This window comes from Camelus dromedarius, chromosome 17 (assembly GCF_036321535.1).
Source record: "Camelus dromedarius isolate mCamDro1 chromosome 17, mCamDro1.pat, whole genome shotgun sequence".
Taxonomy (NCBI): Eukaryota; Metazoa; Chordata; class Mammalia; order Artiodactyla; family Camelidae; genus Camelus; species Camelus dromedarius.
The window spans coordinates 32,112,131-32,130,375 of NC_087452.1; the positions used below are offsets into that span (position 1 = coordinate 32,112,131).

General features: G+C 55.5%; 2 protein-coding genes across 3 annotated transcripts; one reads left to right on the forward strand and one right to left on the reverse strand.

Annotated features, from left to right (window-relative positions):
* Positions 1-1,701: 1,701 nt before the first annotated feature.
* PARP3 (poly(ADP-ribose) polymerase family member 3) lies at positions 1,702-9,080 on the reverse strand. Its single transcript, XM_031470460.2, is given in 12 exon segments — positions 1,702-4,277; positions 4,710-4,865; positions 5,978-6,155; positions 6,377-6,463; positions 6,628-6,789; positions 7,030-7,089; positions 7,091-7,263; positions 7,352-7,484; positions 7,690-7,829; positions 7,832-7,877; positions 8,113-8,225; positions 8,566-9,080. Coding segments are annotated over 12 exon segments (1,740 nt in total). The 5' UTR covers positions 8,888-9,080; the 3' UTR covers positions 1,702-4,107.
* A 244-nt stretch (positions 9,081-9,324) lies between these two features.
* Positions 9,325-17,744, forward strand: RRP9 (ribosomal RNA processing 9, U3 small nucleolar RNA binding protein). 2 transcript variants are annotated; one of them, XM_064496489.1, is made up of 15 exons: positions 9,325-9,416; positions 10,553-10,635; positions 13,270-13,379; positions 13,758-13,825; positions 13,908-13,949; positions 14,217-14,343; positions 14,974-15,098; positions 15,180-15,272; positions 15,671-15,771; positions 15,889-16,023; positions 16,136-16,198; positions 16,426-16,571; positions 16,644-16,723; positions 17,379-17,452; positions 17,577-17,744. In XM_064496489.1, exons 2-15 carry the CDS (start codon positions 10,598-10,600, stop codon positions 17,668-17,670), a joined length of 1,296 nt encoding a protein of 431 aa, XP_064352559.1. In that variant the 5' UTR covers positions 9,325-9,416; positions 10,553-10,597; the 3' UTR covers positions 17,671-17,744. The 2 variants fall into 2 exon arrangements, with proteins under 2 accessions (XP_064352559.1, XP_010983831.2); XM_010985529.3 differs by lacking the exon at positions 9,325-9,416 and adding an exon at positions 9,921-10,282.
* Positions 17,745-18,245: the final 501 nt, after the last annotated feature.

An 18,245-nucleotide genomic window follows, 5' to 3' on the forward strand; every position in this document is an offset into this window, starting at 1 on the left:
AGCCTGTCTGAATCCAACCATTTCTCACCACTGCTACCATGTTCCCAAACTCCATTACCCCTCATTGGGACCATTTCAGCATCCTGCTAACTGGTCTCCTGGCCTCTGCTCCTGCACTTTGTGCTGGTTATTGGCCTGTTTGCCCTCAGACCCATTCTCCGGTCTTCCCTGAGCCTGCTCTGCCTTCCAGGAAACTGTGTCCCCAGGCTCCTCTGCCAGTTGGTTTAGGGGTAGATTCAGCCACTGGAAGTTACCAGCAGAAGGCTGGAGTGTGGCAGGAGCGAAGAAGCTAGGGTATTTTCCCTCTCATGCTCAGCCTGGGATTCTGGAACTCCCTCTGTGGAAGACAGCCTCTCTCTCCATCGCTCTGGCTCCCTTCAGGCAGCCCCCTCTGTGGGTCTGGTGCCTGCAGGGTGACTCTGGTCTCTGGGTATTAGAATACTATTTCCTTCCCTTAGCCTTCCAGCCTAGGGGAGGTAGCAACTTCCTGCTGTTGCTGATCCTGGGATCACCTCACTATTCCCTTTGGTAGTTCAATTCCTTCCCTGTATCAAGTTCCCCTTGTTTGGAATACCTAGAGTGGTTTCTGTTTTGCTGATTGGCTCTTGACTGACACCAGACAGCCCACTTTCTACACAGCAGCTGAAGAGAATCCCTTTAAAAATGAATCAAAACAGGTCATGACCCTGCACTTATCCCTCCAAGAGCCTCCCATCATAGAATAGAATCTCACCTGCTCTGTGCTGAGGTGGCCCTCTCCCCACCTCTCTGACCTCACCCACTTCCTCCTCGCCTACCATACTTCCAGCCATACAATCATCTTGCTGGTCCTCCCACATGTCAAACTTGTTTCCATGATTTCAAAGACCTCAGGGTCTTTGCATGTGCTGTTTACCCTGCAAAAGAACATCCTTCCCTGAGCCCTCCCCATGGCCTGCTCCCTCACCTAATTCAGGTCTCCGCCTGAGAGAGGCTTCAGTGACCATCTTTGCTAAACTCGTTACACCTTCTCAGCACTAATCCTTTTATCCCACATTATTATTCTTCCTGACACTTTTCCTACCTGCTATTATAGTTCATGACTATGCACATACTGGTTTAGAGCCTGTTTTGCTAGAATGTAAGCCCCTTGAGAGCAGGGACCTTGTCTGTGTCTTGTTCATGTCTGTACTCCTAGAACCCATCCCAGGCACATTAGTTAGCAGCAGTACAGATGTAGGTGGTAAGAGACAGGGCACAGACCTCCAGGTTTGATTCATCTGTTGCTGGAATTTGCAGGGCCCCAGTCTGATTCTGTATTATTCAGATGAGAAAAGTGGTGCTCAAAGAGGGAAAGAATGTTCTAGATCACACCTTGACCCCAGAGCACCTGTTTCGTAGGCTCTGTCCACATAGGTACCACTTCCTGGACTTGGCCACAGCTTGAATTTAAGCATTTGCCTCCAGGAGGTGAAGCTGGATTTTTGAGGTCTCGGTTGAGAGGAAGGAGAAGGTGTTGGCTTTCTCCCTGCTCAGTTAGGCCTGCAGGTCCAGGGCAACCTCCAAGCCACCAGGGCCCGAGGAGGGCTCAGCAGGGCCAGGTGGGAAGAGCTGAGAAATGAGAAAACTAGACTGGGCAAGGCAATAGGGAGGGATGGGGACCAAGGTGGGTTGGAGAGTGCTCCCTCCGAAACCCTTCCACTTAATGAACAATGAAAACACTTTGTAGTTTATGGTTTTTTATTTTTTTAATTTGCAAAAAGAAATGCAGGAAGGATAAACTTCACCCACCCCCTCTACAGCAGGTTGGATGGCATGGATTAAGATGACTAGAAGGACACTCTGCTTGGACTTTTGTACAACTTGGACTTTTGGGAACCATGTTAATGTTCTACGTATTGAAAAAAAATAAATTAACAACGATGAGGAAAACCCAAGAATAACAGAACCAGAAACAAATGAACCGACCAGCATTTCAAATGAATAACATAACTACGCTGAAGGGAAACAGATAACTAATCCAAGTAACATTGGAACCTGGGCTCAAACTGTTACTTTGACCATTGACCCTCCATCTAAAGACAAAAAGAGATTTTGAATAAGATTCAATAAATCTTGAACTCTACTTAGAAACTTTGTTTTTCACAATGGCTTGGATGTAGCAATTCTGGAACTTCTTTTTCTGTGGAATTGAACAAATAAGTAAATGTACTGATGTTGTTGGGAACCAAGGCTCTGACTGTTAGAGAAAGGGGTATAAACATGGATTTGGGGAAGAATGGAAGGACCCTGTGGTGCTGAATTGGAGTTAGAGAAATAGATACAGATAGATGTGTTTGTTAATTTTCATAGACCTATTTCCTAGCTCTCTCTGCTACAAGGACTTAAAAGCAGTGACACACAATATCAAAGAACAAACCTACTGCTCAGATCTTGGATTCTAAATACCATTTCTGGCTCCAGAGAACCAGGGCTCCTTGGAGAAATGGCAGATTCCAGGTTTGTGCAAGATGAGCCTGGAACATCTCATGATGCCAGAAGCTAAGGAAGTGCTCACAAAACGATGTAGCCACAGGAGTCATCGTGAAGGACCTTCTGCTGGCCAAAGCTAGGAAAATTTAAGGATCAAAATAATAACAGTAACAGATTATAACCCATTGCATAGAAATAACAACCCATAAATCCATACTGATAAGAAAGAATGAAAGGGGACTATTAAATATAGAAGAAATGATGGAATTAGGTAACTCATTTGCAACCATCTAAGCAAAAGTTGATTCAAGCCATTGATTTCAGGTAAAAATCATCATTGGATGTGAAAGCTAGCTGGTGAAGGTTGATGAGGAATGGGACAGTCACACCTCAAAATATTTCCCCACAGATTGCTGATTAATTACAAATGGGAGAAGTGGTAACTTCCCAGTGGAGAAACCTGGTGGACACCACCTTAAGTGATCAAAGTTAACATCACTAACAATAGGACGTGTCCCTCCTGATACAGTGCACCGAGGACACATCGTTCACCTAATGTTCCTGCCCAAACTGCAATGCCTGCATCTAATCACTGCAAAACATCAGACAAGCCCAAATTGAGAGACAGTCCATCAAACAACTGGCCTGTACTCCTCGGGAGTGTTGAAGGTGTCAAAGTTATGGGGAAAAAGAAAAGCTGAGGAATGGTTTCAGATGAAAGGAGGCCACAGAGACATGAAAACAAAATGCAGTGTGTGACTCTGCACCAGATCCTGACCTGTTGTCTAGTGCCTGCACCCCTCGTCTGTGGACAGGGTTACCAGGGGTGATAACTAGCATGCCTTTTGTGACACCAGAGCTGTGCCCCTTGGACATATTCTCAGCTTGTCTATAATATTCAGATATAAGACACACATGGGTGTTTGGTGCCCAGACATGAGGCCCGCTTGATGTGCGTGGCCACGTTTGGGCTGAAGGACAGAATCACCAGGTGGGTCCCACGTGACTAACAGTTCTGAGTTGATGGCAAGGGTCCCCTCTGAAGGCTCAGTGATCAGAGGAGGCTGGCTGTTGCAGTGACTGATGTAGATTGACCAGGTGGGTGGGAGTGTGTGACCCACATCAACCCTTGTGAGCGGTCGCTCCCGAGAGTGGGGCTGGAACTGCTGTGAACTCCCTAGAGGTCGCCGTGGAGAGTGAGGAGGCCCGGGCCTGGCGCAGCTGTGGCACCGACAAGCAGAGGCCAAGGGTGAGTGAATACAACATTTAATAAACACGCCCCTGCGTGCCTGAAGTTCGGCCCACCTTGGTGATCACACCTCTCGGAAGGACGGTCTGGGCTAAGTGGACGGCCCGAATGGATGAGGAACCCACCCACTCTCAGCCTGTGCCCCCCAAACTGCTGTATCCAGGTCCCAGTAATAATGCCAGTTCATCAGGCTCATCACCTGAGAAGGCGAGACCCTGAGGCTACAGCCATGTCAGGACTAACAAGGAATGGAGGGAGAGGCGATCACTGTCTGGAACCCAGGAGGGAGGTTTAAGAGTAGGAAGAAGGAGTGATATGGGGACACCAGGGATGGGCAGAAAGATTGAGGAGGATGGGTGAGCTCCTAGCAGGGCCCTGGCTGGGCAGTTGGGGTGCAGGCAGACAGCTCAGAAGCGAACTTCCTGCAGGTAGCGCAGGTGGCACTGGCTCTCCTGGTAGATGAGATACTCGCTCTGGGAGAAACTGGAGCTGCTGAATTCTGGGCAGGGCACGGGTTGGCCTTGGGGCACTGCCACTTGCTGTCCATCCAGCTCCAGCTCGGTGTCCTGGGTTGGGTTTGCAGGGCACAGCAAGGGCCATGGGTGACCCAAGGGTCACTGGTCCTCGGCTTTACCAGTAGGTCCTGGCCCACTATGCTCTCCACTTCTGCCACAGGGAGGGCCTGCTCATTCCCACCTTGCCAACCTCCAAACCACTGCACAGGCTGGGCCCTTTCCCTGGAATCTCCTCCCCCATTTCTCTGCCTACTCATCTTTCAGTGCTCAGTTGATGACACCTCTTCTCTGAAGCCCTCTTGGATGCCCAGGAATGATTAGCTAAATCGTGAATGTTTGTTGAATGACAAAGTGAGTGAGTGCACTGAGGAAGCCAGCTACTTTTTGTCCCTCTTCACATCCCCCTCTCTGCTCACTTCCTACCTGTAAGAGTCCTGCTCCATCTCAGCCCCACCTCTACCCTTAGGCCTGTTCAGCAGCTTCCTGGGACTCACCAGGCTCTGTGTGGCCTCAGGTGATGACACTGTTGAAGCAAGCGGGTGGCTGTTTCAAGCTGGGCTTGTCGTCGGTGAAGTGGTACTCTGTGCCCAGTGCCACCTCACCCAGGAACATGTAGTCAATGTGATGGGCCCCGCAGGACATACCAGTAGCTGGGGGATGCAGGGAGGCTAAGGGTAGGCGATGGGCCCTCCTGCCTGACTCTTGGGGTCCCTCTCAGCTGCACTGTTAGCTCCTCTGGCTTTGCTGCCCCAGCCCAGAAAAGTGTTCGTTCATTTTCCATCCTTCCTCCAACCATTTCTCCAGCCCCCTTGTCTTGGCCGTGCTCCCTCCCTCCTCCCTCCTCCACTCCTTGGCTCCCTGAGGCCAGGCCTCTGCTGCCTTCACCAAGGTCAGTGGTGGCCTCCCCATGACTGTATCTGGGGCAGGGGCTTTTCTCTCTGGCCTGCTCTGCTGATTTTGCCACTGGCATCCTTCACCCTCAACCCTGGGACCTCCCTGCAATGGCTTTCCTGAGGCCACCCTCCACTCCTTCTTCGGGTCCTCTGCCCTCCTAGCAGACCCCTGGGCCTCAAGCAACCTTCAGCCCCATCTGCTTTTGGATGAATCCTCCAACCTTGCTCTCTTGGGTGGGTGGGTGTTGGTGGTCTCCATGAATGGGGTCAGCATGGGCTGAGGAGCCAGTGGGGGGAGATCACCTCATTGAGGACACCGCTGGACAGAAACTTAAGGGTCATTAGCGACACCTACGACCCTTTCCCACATGCTGCCCATCCCACATCCCACACACACCTCTCCCTCTCACACAGCCTCCCTGCAGCCTTTGAAATCCTGCTATATACATGTTCAGCTGTGCTCCCCATTGCTCTCTGAATAAGGCTCCTTGATCCTCCTGGGCCCCCAGGCCCCCCACCCACACCAGGCATTTGCTCTAAGCTTTACTATCAGGCTGCTGACCTGCTGCGGCCTCACAGCCTTGGTGCCACCCACTGGCTGCTTTACTTCGAAGGCTCCTCTTTCCCCTGCTCCCAGGTCAGGGTGGTCCACTCATCCTATCTGCATCACCTTCTCCAGGAAGCTGCCCCTGACCACCCGGGGTTTCCTCTGAGTGCTCCCAATCCCCAGGATGCCCCACTGAGCACTCGAGTTAGTAACTGTGCCAGGGTTCCTCGCCGGGACCCACCACAAGCTGGTCAATCCCTGGGCCCCAAACTCCTTGGCGTCCCCACACCCACTCAGGGCTTGGCCCCAAGAGATGCCTCACCACAGCTAGCTGACTTGCTGTTCTCTGGGGCGAAGTAGATGCCCTTGCCAACACGGCCACCAGAATGTGGCATGATGCGGAGCCCGCTGGTGAGGATGGCGGCCACCGCAGCCATGTTGGTGCCATGCCACAGTAGCTTCTGATTACCCAGCTTGGAGTGAGCCTGGAACTGATTGCCCTGTGGTGGGGAGGAGGTGGGAACAGGCAGAGTCACACCATCCAAGGTCATCAGAGGGTATGACCAAGGCCAAGGGCCCCCTTGCACACATGCACACGTGCATAAAACCTAGGCCTGGTGGAAACTGGTCAGAGTTGCTCAGCCGACTCGCTAATGGGCAGATAAGCCATGGTCATCTCCTTAACGGACAAGGTAGTGATGGGTGGGGAGCTCTCCCTTACCGCCCCTTCTCGGTTCACTTTCCAAATGTGTTGGAGAGCAGAACACCTGTAGTTGTTGCCAGTCTGTTCTAAATAGGTATGCATCACCTGTGGGGAGAGCAGAAGCTGGGTGCCAAGAGCGACAAACGTGTGGACCAACCCTACTAGTCCCAGAGCGATCCTCAGGCCCTGGAGACATGGGGAGAGAAGGCACAGGGTGAGGGACTCCTCCTGGCCCCTTGAGGGCAGATGGGCTGAGGGACAGTGCCCACTGCGAGTCCCATTCCTCTGTGGGGCATCTGGTACTCCGGTGCCTCTGGGTCCAGCAGCTGGAGCTGGCATTTGAGGAGCTGATAATATTGGTCCAGTGGGTGTGGCACCTCCTCCACCTGCTTTGTCTCCTCTGGGGCTGCCTTCAGAGTCTTGGCCAGCACCTAAGGTGATGGGCATTGGCAGCCTGTCTGTCCACTTAACCCTGGACCCCCCCTCCCTCCCACATGACCAGGACCATGGTCTCCCCACCTGTCTTTCCACTGTTCACCCCTGCCCCTGTCCTTCTGGCCTTCTCCTCCCCTGTCCTTCAGGGCCTGCCCATCGCAGTCCATCTATCTGTCCCCCTTCTCCCTTGCCCAGTTCGCCTTTTCAGTACCCCCACTGCCTGCCCACCTGCCAACCCTCACCAGCAGCATGTCCTTCTTGGCCTGCAGAAGCTCCGGGGAGTTGGTGGGGGGGGGGCCGGTTGTGGCTGAAGTTGTGGGGAATGACAGTGTAGAAGTGGGAGGACAGCTCCTCCAGGCTGCAGCCACCATCTGTGGGGGCTTTCAGAGTCACCTCCAGTGCCTCCAGGGCCTCAAAGCCTCAGGCAATCTGCTGCTTGCTCAACTTCCCCAGGGGCATCTTCTTCACATCTAGGGGAGTGGAGAGAGTGGGGGACTCAGCCCTGCAGCCCTGTCACCCCCGGGCCCCTGCTACCCTGCCTGGCCCCTCTCCCCTCACCCAGGTTCATGAGGGCCATGGCATTCTTGAACATGTCCTTGCTGAAGATGTTGGTGATGAGCTTCTGTGTGGCTGGGTCCAGGGAGCAGGGCCGCACCCGTTAAACCACAGTCCTCATGGAGCCTCCGTCTACCTAGGGGCAGAGGGCACACGTGGGCAGGGGCAGCCACACCGGGAGCAGACCTTGGCATTAGACAGACTGGCCAGACCGAGGCTGGATGGGGGAGGCCTGTGCCTGAGGTTGCAGAGCCGAGCATTGGCGGAGCCCAACCAGCCAGGTCGCTCTGTGCAGTCCCCTCCCTCCGCCCAGGCCCAGCCACCCTCCCTGGCCACTTCACCTTCACCATGGCTTCCTGGGCCTCATCTTCTCTCTGTACTTCGATAAGTGTGTACTTGCTGGGGTGGGCCACAAAGTGGTCCCGCTCTGCCCAAATGTTCTCGGTCTTGTTCCGAAATTTCTTTTCAAAGTCTTTCTTTTGTCCTCCAGTGACACGAAGGGGCTGAGCTTTGACTGGCCCACCTCTCCCTGCAACCAACGACTTTCAGGGGTGTGCCTACCACAGTGCCCACCGTAAATGTTGGCCTCTATTGTGCAGGCCCTGTGATGAGGGCCCCTGGATGTCAGAGGCGGGGAGGGGCCACAGTCAGCAGCTGTGGCCTTTTGGCCTGAGTAAGCTGTAGGGAACTGGGGAGCAGGGAGCATGCGTTGAGCAGGGAGAGGTGGGGAGGATGCGGTCACAGGGTGGGCGGGTGGCACTCACCACACGGCCCCAGCGGTTCCAGCAGACGAAGTGGTCACCCTCCTCCAGCAGTTGGATGATGTAGAACTTGTTGTTGCTCGCGATGTTGGTCTGGTTCAGGATGCAGTCGTAGTCTGTGCACCTGTGGCCAGAGGAGGGATGGGGAGGGCAGGCTGGCTTGGGCCGCCCATGGGGTCAGACTGTGCTGGGGCGTCAGAGAAGGCCCTGTCTGGGAACACTGCCTTAGGTATGGTGGGGGAGGCCTGAGAAGTGAGGGGGACTGGCCCTGGAGTCTGAAGAGCAGAAATGACCTGCCTGGATCTGGTGGGATATAGCCCAGCCTGACCTCTGAGGTCTTGGGAGAACAGAGCTAACTTGGGAACCTTGAGCTAGTGGTAAGAGCCAAGTGGGAGGGGAGCAGGTCTGAGTGTACTTGTACTCAGGAGGGAGCAGGCACCAGGACTGGCCAGAAGCTACAGCTTACCTGGGTCCCGGGGTTGCTGCTGAGCGGGCACAGGGGGTCCACTCGGACTACATGCTTCTCTGTGGGTGCGGCCCTCAGGGCCTCGGCAGTGGAGTGGAAATTGTCCTCTTCTTCTGTACCTGGCTGCCTCTTCTTCTCAAGGCCCTCATGCTGCACTTGGGGCTTGCACTTTGGGGCCATGGCTATTCTGGGGCACAGAGGGGGCCCTTGGGCCTCCCTGGCCTTTGCACCCCACGTGGCTGGCATAGCACCAACTTGTCCCACACTGGGTTTGCCCTTTGGTGACCTCCCACTGCCTCCCCCTGCCTGCATCTCCTCCCTCCCAGCCTCTGACCAAACCCAGCTCTCTGCAACCCAGATACGCCCTTTTCTCCAGTCACAGGACCCCTGTCCGGTCTGTCCACTCTGGTCAAGGAGTGGGGGCTCTGCACCCTCTCTAGCTCTCCTGTGTATCCTAAGGTAGAAGGGAAAGTGAAAGGAAAATCTCCCTCCCTCCCACTTCTGGGCTCCCCCGACCCCCTCCCCCTTGGACCTGGCATAGCTGCTGGGCTGAGTCACCTCAGGTATGGAGGAGAGTGGGCAGTGGCTCTGAGGCCCAGCACTCCTGAGGCCAGATCTGTCCCTCTGGAGTCTGGGACCCAGTGGTGCAGAAACTTTTCCCAGCAGGCTGAAGAGTTTTGGGTGCCAGCCAGGGTCCCAGCCCATAACTGCCAGAGGGCGAGGGCCAGTCGCGTCCGCCCTGCCCTGCCCTGCCCTGTCCAGCCCTGCAGCCGGCTATGGGCAGGGCCACAGGACACTCACCTAAGAGAAGCAGGGACCTGGGAGAGGTGGCAGCCACCGGGTCAGTACCTCCCAGGCGGTCCCGGTTCTGACAACCCTCTGTAAGCCTTAGTGGGGCGGAGGAAGAACTGGGGATGGGTAGGATTCCAGCTATTTGGCCACCAGTCTGGTGAGTCAGAGGCTGGGCAGGCCGAGGCGGCAGCCTGTCCCACGGATGGATGGACACTTGATCCAGACACGGCCAAGGCCCTGGGATTGACGCGCCCTTAGCGCTGCTCATCTGGCCTGAGGCATGCCATACGTGTCCACCGGTTGCCGAGTGACTTTGGGCCCAGGTGCGGGAATTACCTCCCTCTCCTCGGGGCTGTCTGGAGCCCCCTCCCCCGGTTTTCTAGTGCCAGACTGGTTCACCCTTGCCCCCGCCCCTGACCGGGAGGAGTCACGTTCCGGGACTCCGTGTCTTTGGCGCCCCCCAGCGTCCAAGGGGCGCAAACACAGAGAATGCGTCAGGGTCCGACCCCTCCCTCTTTAGACGTCAGCCAGCGGCAGGGCGCACGCGCCAAAGCTTTGGGCCGGAAGCGCCAGGGAGAGGTTTGCTTCCTCCTGGAGCCTGGCGCGGGAGCCTATAGGAGCTCTAGGAGGCGAGGCCATAGGCGTTTATCCTATGGGCGTATAGGGGCGTGACAGAACCTACGGAAGGACCCGGAGGAGCTGAGGGAGGCGGGGCCCGCCAAGAGGTGGGAGCCTATCCGGGCTTGGAGTCTTGCGGGACCGCCCGGGTTTAGCCGCCACGTGAGTTCTCTGGTGGCCGCGGCAACACACATGGTGGGCACCATGTCTGCGACAGCGGCAGCTCGAAAGCGGGGAAAGCCAGCCTCCGGGGCCGGGGCCGGGGCCGGCGCAGGGGCCAGCAAGCGGCGGCGAAAGGTGAGCATGGCGTTTCCGCGGGAGGGGATCAGTCCCGCTACTGGGACCACGGTCTACCCATCCCGGGGACCAGTGCCCCGGTCCCCTCCCTCCGGGATCCCAGCTGGAGTCAGCGTCTTTTCTCTTTCAGCGGGCCAAATCCTGACAGGCCTTGCACTTGAACCGAGGGCCAACGCCTTTCTCTGTGGCTCTCGAGGGACCGAAAGGGGACTTGGTCAGTGCTGGGGTGGTCGAGACCAGTGACCAAATAAAGTATTTTATAATTCCTAGGGCGATTCTGCCGGGGACAAGAGCAAGTCCAAGGGTGGCAGCAAGATGAATGAAGAGATCTCCAGCGACTCGGAAACTGAGAGGTAAGCTCTTTTTTACACTTAGTGGAAGGGAACACGGAGGCCCACGGTGTATGGAAGGAGTACTCAGTGCGTGGGTATAGAGCTGGGCCTGGAACCCAGGATTCTGGCCGTTGGTTCTCAGATCTTGGCTCTTTCCTCCAGTTTCTGACCCTGAGAAGTCTCATCTTTCCTGCAGGGTCTCTGTGTGGGGAGGACCCCCGAGTTCCAATGGGAGACCAGTGAGACCTTCCTGGCTCAAGACAGGGAACTGAACTCCAGACAAGGAGAGAGGGATGCAAGAAATGCTTGCTAGTTCTTCATTCTGTTTTCCCACCATTTCACAAGTACTGAGAGTCTTGCCTCAACTCTCAGCATATGCCAGCCACTGGCTTCACTGCTGAAAGACTGGAGATGAGCAGGTGAAGGCAGAATGTATTGTGATGGGGTGTGTATCTTATTGCTGTGTGTTTGGGGAGTTTAAATCCAGTCTGGAGAGATGAGGAAGGGTCCCTCATGGAGAGGTAGGGAAGGCAGTCAGGGATCAGAGGAAAGTCTGAGGGTTAAGTGGGCAAATGGAAAATGGAGAGGGTGGAAGGGCAGGTGGAAGGTGCATTTGGACTGTGGAGGGCTTTGAGTACCTCCTTCATTCTGCAGGTGACCAAGGTGGACCATGTTGCAGAGTCTCAAAGGGGGCTAGCAAGGTGTCAGGCCTGACTCTGGAATGGAAACTGTCATACCAGGGAATCCTGGTGCCTTTCTTAAGAGCTGGCTTTAGAAATTCTGCTTCTAAAATTGCATACATGTTGGCCTTAACCTGCTCACAGAAGGACCTAATATGCTTTTTGTAGTCCTAAGGTTACTGGGGCTGAGTGTGTGCCGGGCCCTGTGCTAAGCACCTTTAAATACTTTAAAAATGTGTCATGAAGTGTATTAGCTACAGAAGAGTTAACAAAATGTAATTGTCCTATAGAGAGTAATGATGAAATGATGAACCTCTGTGCACCCACCAGAGCTAGACCATTCACAGAAACTTAGAAGCCCCATCTGTTGTTCCTGACTTGAGTCAATCATTTCTTTGGTTTCCTTCCTTCCTTTTTCTTTATCTTTTTCTTTTAATCCTCCTCCTCCTCCTTCTTCTTCTTCTTCCTCCTCTTCCTCCTCTTCTGCCTCTTCCTCTCCTTCTCCTTTTCCTTCTTCTTCTTTTTTTCATTTTCTGATTCAGGTATCACATACAGTAATATTCACCCTTTGTAGTGTATAGTTCTGTGAGTTTTGGCAGATGCATATAGTCACATAACCACCAGCACTATGAAGATAAAGAAGGTTTCTACCCCTCTAAAATTCCCCCTGCTTCTTTGTAGTCAATTCCCCCTAGCCGCCCCAACCCCAGGTAACTACTGTCCCTGAAGTTTTGCCTTTTTCAGAATATCGTATGAGTGGAATTGTAACATTATATACTTCCCTTCCCTTGATTTTCTTTAGAGTTCTGTCTCCTATGTGTGAACCCATAAACAATAGATTGATTAGTCTGGGTAAACTGAGTAGATGTTCTGACCGTGGTTGTATGAGAGGAGGGTAGCACCAAGCCTGTTGGCTGAACACTTGCTGGGTACCGGGCACTAAATGATATCTGGAGCATGGTTAGGCCTCGGCTTCCTTGAGAGTTTCCAAGGTCCGTTCCAACGGATAAGGTCATGAGTGAGTCTGGGAAACAGCTGGGACACCTGACAGGGACTAGATATCTGCAGGCACGTGATCTGAGGGAACAGGCTGCCTGGATTTTCTGCTTCTGAGATCCCATGACCTATCTCCAGCTCCCAGGAGCAAGTCAAAGTAGGACTTGTCTTGAGCGAGGGGTGTGGAGGGAAAAGCAAGAATTTCACCAGCACCAGGTTAAGCCAAGAGGAGTTAAGCTTCACCTGGAATCTCATTCTCGGGGTAGAGGATGGTGCCATGACAGGGAGGATGGGGCAATGATGGTCCCCACGTGTCTGCCTCTTGGTTCCTTGCATCAGATCTGGGCTGACTGCTCCTCTTGTGTCTGGAAGTGGTCGTTCTGAGATCTACCTTTTCTGCTTTCCATGTTGGATCTTCTGTTTCCTTCTGTCTTCCATGCCTTCCTCATTCTTAGTTTACTCTCTCGTCCTGGAAGCACATCCTCCATCCTTAAAAGGAGGAAAAAGGACTCTGTGGCACCTTGTACTTCTGATAGTATCTTCACTCATCTTTAAACGTTTAACTGACACGCCATTCCAGGGGTTAGCTTTTTCTTCCAAATTTTGTGTGTGCGGCTCTTTTTTTCCTGCTCTCGTTGTTGCTGTTGAGTCATCTGAAACCATTTTGATTCCTGACCCTTTGTACATGGGACCTGATTTTTCTTGGAAGCCTATTGAGCCTTCTCTTTCCTCGGGAGTTGAGAGATTTCACAGTAATCTCTTTGGGTTTTGGGTCTGTTTTTATCCTTCGGTTGGGCACTGGGTGGGCCCTTTCAGTTGTAAGTCACATCTTTCAGTTTCCTGCATGTGTGATCATTGGCCACAAGGGCTGGCAGAAATGGGGGCGGTCGAGTGGCAAGGGAAGCAGTGAGGAGTCCCAGTCCTAGTGGCCAGAGGAGCCGGCCGAGCTCCCTCAAGCCCAGCCCCCTCCTCCCCACAGCCTGGCTCCCAGGAGGACTGAGGAGGAGGAGGAAGAGGAGCTGGAGGAGACCGCACAGGAGAAGAAGCTGCGCTTGGCCAAGCTCTACCTTGAGCAGCTCAGGCAGCAAGGTGAGCCCGTGGGTTGGGCAAGTGGTGGGTGGGGCCTATGCCTTTGTCTGCCTGCTGCAGTCCCAGCAACCTGATGGGTGACTGGTGCAGGTACCTGGTGGCTGCTGGTGCTGGCTGTCCTGTGAGAGGGTGGCTGGGAGCTCTCATGGCCTCCTGGGCAGGCCAGGCCTCCAGGGGGTTTTAGATTGATCTGATAAGTAAAGGCAGGGGGTGAGCAGGAGACCATCTAGTTCTCCCTCCCCTTTGCCAGAAGTAGCCCGAACGTCCATGAGACACAGCCCAAGTGTTCAGAACCCAGGACTGAGGTGGTGGGTGGAGATGGGAAGGGATAAGTGGGGTCTTGGCCTGGGTTTACTTGGCCTGGTCTGTCCTCCACAGAGGAGGAGAAGGCTGAAGCCCGTGAATTTGAGGAGGACCAGGTGGCGGGGAGGCTGAAGGAGGATGTGGTGAGTGTGGAGGGAGGAAGGTAGGAGGGAAGGGGTGGGGCTGGTCCTGCTCCTGGATCTCACCCCTCTCCTCTCCATGCAGCTTGAGCAGAGGGGCAGGCTGCAGAAGTCGGTGGCAAAAGAGGTGAGTGGGCAGGGCACTTTAGCATCAGATCGGAGGGAATCACCTGGGTTGGTGGGCAGATGGCCTAAGTGGGGACTCAGGCTGTGGAGTCTTTGCCCTGAAACACACTAGGGCAGACAGTCAGAAGGATCTGGTCCTGGCAGCCCTGGGTCTGGTTTTCCATCTGGGCAGGGTGGTGGGAAAGGACGGCGTGTGTGTGTGTGTGTGTGTGTGTGTAGGGGTGCTTTCCTGACCCCAGTCACAGTGACCTGGCCCCTACCTGCCTAGGTTCAGGCCCCAGCCCCAGCCGACATTCGAATCTTACGGGGCCACCAGCTGTCCATCACATGTTTGGTTATCACCCCAGATGACCTGGCCATCTTTTCTGCCGCCAAAGACTGCACCATTATTAAGTGTGAGTGAGTGTCTGGGTGGGGTGCCACACCCAGGGGTCATCTGGGAGGGCTGTTCTAGGGAGGAGGGGATAATCAGGGCAAACTGAGGCCTGATGGGGAAAGCTTCTGGTTGCAGGTTGGTTCCCTAAGAGGTGTTTTCTGGGTGACAGCGGAGGCTTCTGCCCGGGAGTGGGGTTTGTGAGCTCCCTGTCACTGTCATTGGAGATGGTGGAGCAGAGGCAGTGCCATTTAATGAGCATTGATGCTGCAGGTGGGAAGTTGGACTGGAGGACACATGAGGCTCTGCACAGCCCTGGGACTGAGTTCCTGGTCCTCCTGGGTTCCCAGCCTTCTTCCACTGAGCACTGTCTTCATCCACCCACAGTAGTAACAGAAGACCTCACACCATCAGTCCCAAAGCACTTTCCTGTCCTTTATCTTCTGGGCTTCATGGCTGCCCTTTGGGATTATTGTCACCACATGACAGATGAGGAAACTGAGATGATTTGTCTAGGGACTCACAGTGGCTGAGCCAGATCTTCTGATCTGAGGCCAGGACTTTTTCCATGACCCCACACTGCCCTTGATGGGGGTTGCCTGGCAGTCCTACCCCCCATCCCAGTAGCACCTCTTTTCCTCCTTGGTGTCAGGGAGCGTGGAGAGTGGCCGGAAGCTTCACGTGATCCCTCGGGCCAAGAAGGGTGCCGACGGAAAGCCCTCCAGCCACAGCAGCCACATCCTCTGCATGGCCATCTCCTCCGACGGCAAGTACCTGGTAAGGCAGGGTTGGCCCTGAGGGTGGGTATGAGATCTGGGCACACAACAGGTGCCCGTGACCATTGTCGTCCTCCCACAGGCCTCAGGTGACCGCAGCAAGCTCATTCTCATTTGGGACGCCCAGAGCTGCCAGCACCTGTACACCTTCACCGGACACCGGGATGCCGTTTCGGTAAGGAGCTGGGCCTCCTTTCGTGGACGTTTTATAGAGCACCTGAGTGGGCCAGGCTTGGTGCTGGGCTCTGGGGAACGGGGTGAATGGGGCAGAGGGCCCCCATCCTCAGGGAACCTGCACTTTGGTGTAAAGGGCAGAAACAGGGTGAAACAATAGGGAGTCGAGCTTGCCCAGGGAGAGGGAGGCTTTGAGAAGTCTGCAACTGCCGGAGGGCAGGAGAGCGTGGCCCTGGCCCCGCACAGAGCCCCACAAAGCGCTCTCGCAGGGAGCCGGCTCTCTGTGCCACGTGGTGTGCTTTTCAGTGATGTGCTTTTCCCGATGTCCTGCCTGGGCCTGACCTCTGTCTCGCCTGCTGTAGTTCAGGTCCCATTTGCCCTCTCTCCATGCACCCCCAGGGGCTGGCGTTCCGCAGAGGAACCCACCAGCTCTACAGCACATCCCATGATCGCTCTGTGAAGGTGTGGAACGTGGCGGAGAACTCCTACGTGGAGACGCTGTAAGTGCAGTTGGGCGCACGCACGTGTTGGGGGGGATTGGTGGTGTGTGGCTCTGCGCATGCGCATTTACATGTGGGCCCCATCCACCTCTGTCCTCCCTCTATCTTCTGCTCCAGTTTTGGGCACCAGGATGCAGTGGCTGCACTGGACGCCCTGAGCAGGGAGTGCTGCGTGACTGCCGGGGGGCGAGATGGGACCGTGCGTGTGTGGAAGATCCCCGAGGAGTCCCAGCTGGTCTTCTATGGCCACCAGTAAGGCGGTTCACTGCGCTGGGCGTGGGGGCGGCTCGCTGTGCTAGGCGTCGGGGTGCTGCGTGGGTTGGGGGTGAGGTCAGGCCACGCCTCTCACGGTTCCTTTCTCCAGGGGCTCCATCGACAGTATCCAGCTCATCAACGAAGAGCACATGGTGTCGGGTGCAGACGATGGGTAAGAGCTGCCTTTTTGACATCTTCCACCACTGCCGCTGCCCCCGGACTTGCTTCATAGAGTACTCCCTGCTTGGGGGCTCTCGTAAACCCTTCTCATAGATGAGGACATTGAGGCAGAGAATTCAGGTGCATTTGTCTGCTTCTTGTGGCTGGTGTGCACTTGATCCCATCCTGCCATGTGGCCTTTCTGCCCTGCCCCCTCACTGGCCTGCTCCTTGCCCACAGCTCTGTGGCCTTGTGGGGCCTCTCCAAGAAGCGGCCACTTGCCCTGCAGCGTGAGGCCCATGGGCTACGGGGGGAGCCAGGCTTGGAGCAGCCCTTCTGGGTGTCATCGGTGGCAGCCCTGCTCAACACAGATCTCGTGGCCACAGGTGGGTGCCCTGCGTGGCAGAGAGGAGGGGGGCCACAGGGTGGGCGGTGCTCACCGTCTCCCTGGTCCCCAGGCTCTCATAACAACTCTGTGCGGCTCTGGCGGTGCGGAGAGGGCTTCCGGCAGCTTGACCTTCTCTGCAACATTCCCCTGGTAAGTGTAGCTTGAATGTCCAGCCTGTCTTTGCCACACTCCCAAGGCCCCTTACAGCCTTTTCCTGCCAGAAAGGCACCTCCTCAGAGTAGGGCCAGCTGTGACTTCTCTTTCTAGCCCCAGTTCCTAGCACAGGGCCCACAGGAACCCTCCCATCTTCCTCTCCCTTCTCCCCTGCTACCACTTCCCTCCTTGTCCTAGGCCCTGTCCTGAGGACTGAGGTACAAGGCAGGGAACAGTGTGGGGAAAGGCCTGAGGGGCCTGGCACTGTCATCAGTTCTGCATGGCTGGTGCTGGGTTGAACGCCAGGCTAGGGTGTGTGGACTCGGGGCAACCTAGGGCAGAGTGGCAGGATCTGTCAGTGACTTCTAGTGACATGCATGGCTTGGGTCAGTGGTGATGATCAAGGGGTCTCCAGGGTGAAGAGCCAGGCCATACTTGGCATACGGTGTTTCCTTAATCCCCATAAATTCACTGTGAGGCCCGCACTCCACTTCCTCCATCTCACAGATGTGGAGGTTGAGGTCCTGAGGGAGGGAGGGCTGGCCCAGGTGGCCAGAGGCAGAGCAGGGATTTAACCCAGGCCAGGCCTTTAACTATGATGCTAGGGCTGTGGTGGGGGATCTGTTCTCACGTCTTACCTCCCTCTTCCCAGGTGGGCTTTATCAATAGCCTCAAGTTCTCCAGCGCTGGGGACTTCCTGGTGGCTGGGGTGGGGCAGGAGCACAGGTATGATGCACCCCTCAGGGGGTGAGGGTGGAGCAGGTGGCACCGTTTGGGTGGCTGGGTGGGAATGGGGGTGGACACCGGCTGGGGCTGGGCCCTGCCTCAGATGCTCCTCTCACCCCTGCAGGCTTGGCCGGTGGTGGCGGATCAAAGAGGCTCGGAACTCTGTCTGTATCATCCCTCTCCGCAGGGCCCCCAGGCCCCCCACTGCTGGCTCCTGACACCCTTGTCTCCTTTATTTAAGTTCTTCCCAGGCCATCCCCTTCCTTCTTTGTATTAAAAGCCTCTTTTGGGCTTTGTCTCCTCCAGCTTCTTGGGCAAGAAGGGCGGGGTGGGGAATGGTGTCAGGGACTGTGGCCTGGTAAAGAAGGGCCTGAGGGCTTTTATCCTTTTCAGGGAACTTGGGGATGGAGCCCTCAGCTGGCTTCTGGCTCCTGGACCCTGAGTGTCTTCTCTGACCGGGCTGGTAGGGGTGAGAAGCTGCTGACCCCTCAGCTGAGAAGCTGTGGCTGTCCAGTTGTGTGTAAGGGCTGGCTGTGGGGGCTGAGAACTGCAATGAAGACAGCTCAGCCTCCCAGTCAGGCTGACCTACCCCACCCAGGCCAGGTCAGGAAGCTCTAGGAGCCAGACTGCCCTTGGGGTGGGGGTGGGGGATAGAGGTGGGACCCTGCATTGCTCACTGCTTGGGGACAAGGGTCAGAGTAGGGGAATAGCTCTGCCCTTGGTCCAAATGACAGTCTGCTCTACTCCTCGCAGCAGTAACCCTGCCAGGTGAACGTGTCCTGATTTCACCAAC

Excerpts from the sequence above, each read along its gene's own strand:
- RRP9 (XM_010985529.3), top strand. The coding sequence starts at position 10,178 with ATGGTGGGCACCATGTCTGCGACAGCGGCAGCTCGAAAGCGGGGAAAG. Across the intron at positions 15,772-15,888 it reads AACTCCTACGTGGAGACGCT|TTTTGGGCACCAGGATGCAG; the intron begins GTAAGTGCAGTT and ends CTTCTGCTCCAG. Across the intron at positions 17,453-17,576 it reads GGGGTGGGGCAGGAGCACAG|GCTTGGCCGGTGGTGGCGGA; the intron begins GTATGATGCACC and ends TCACCCCTGCAG.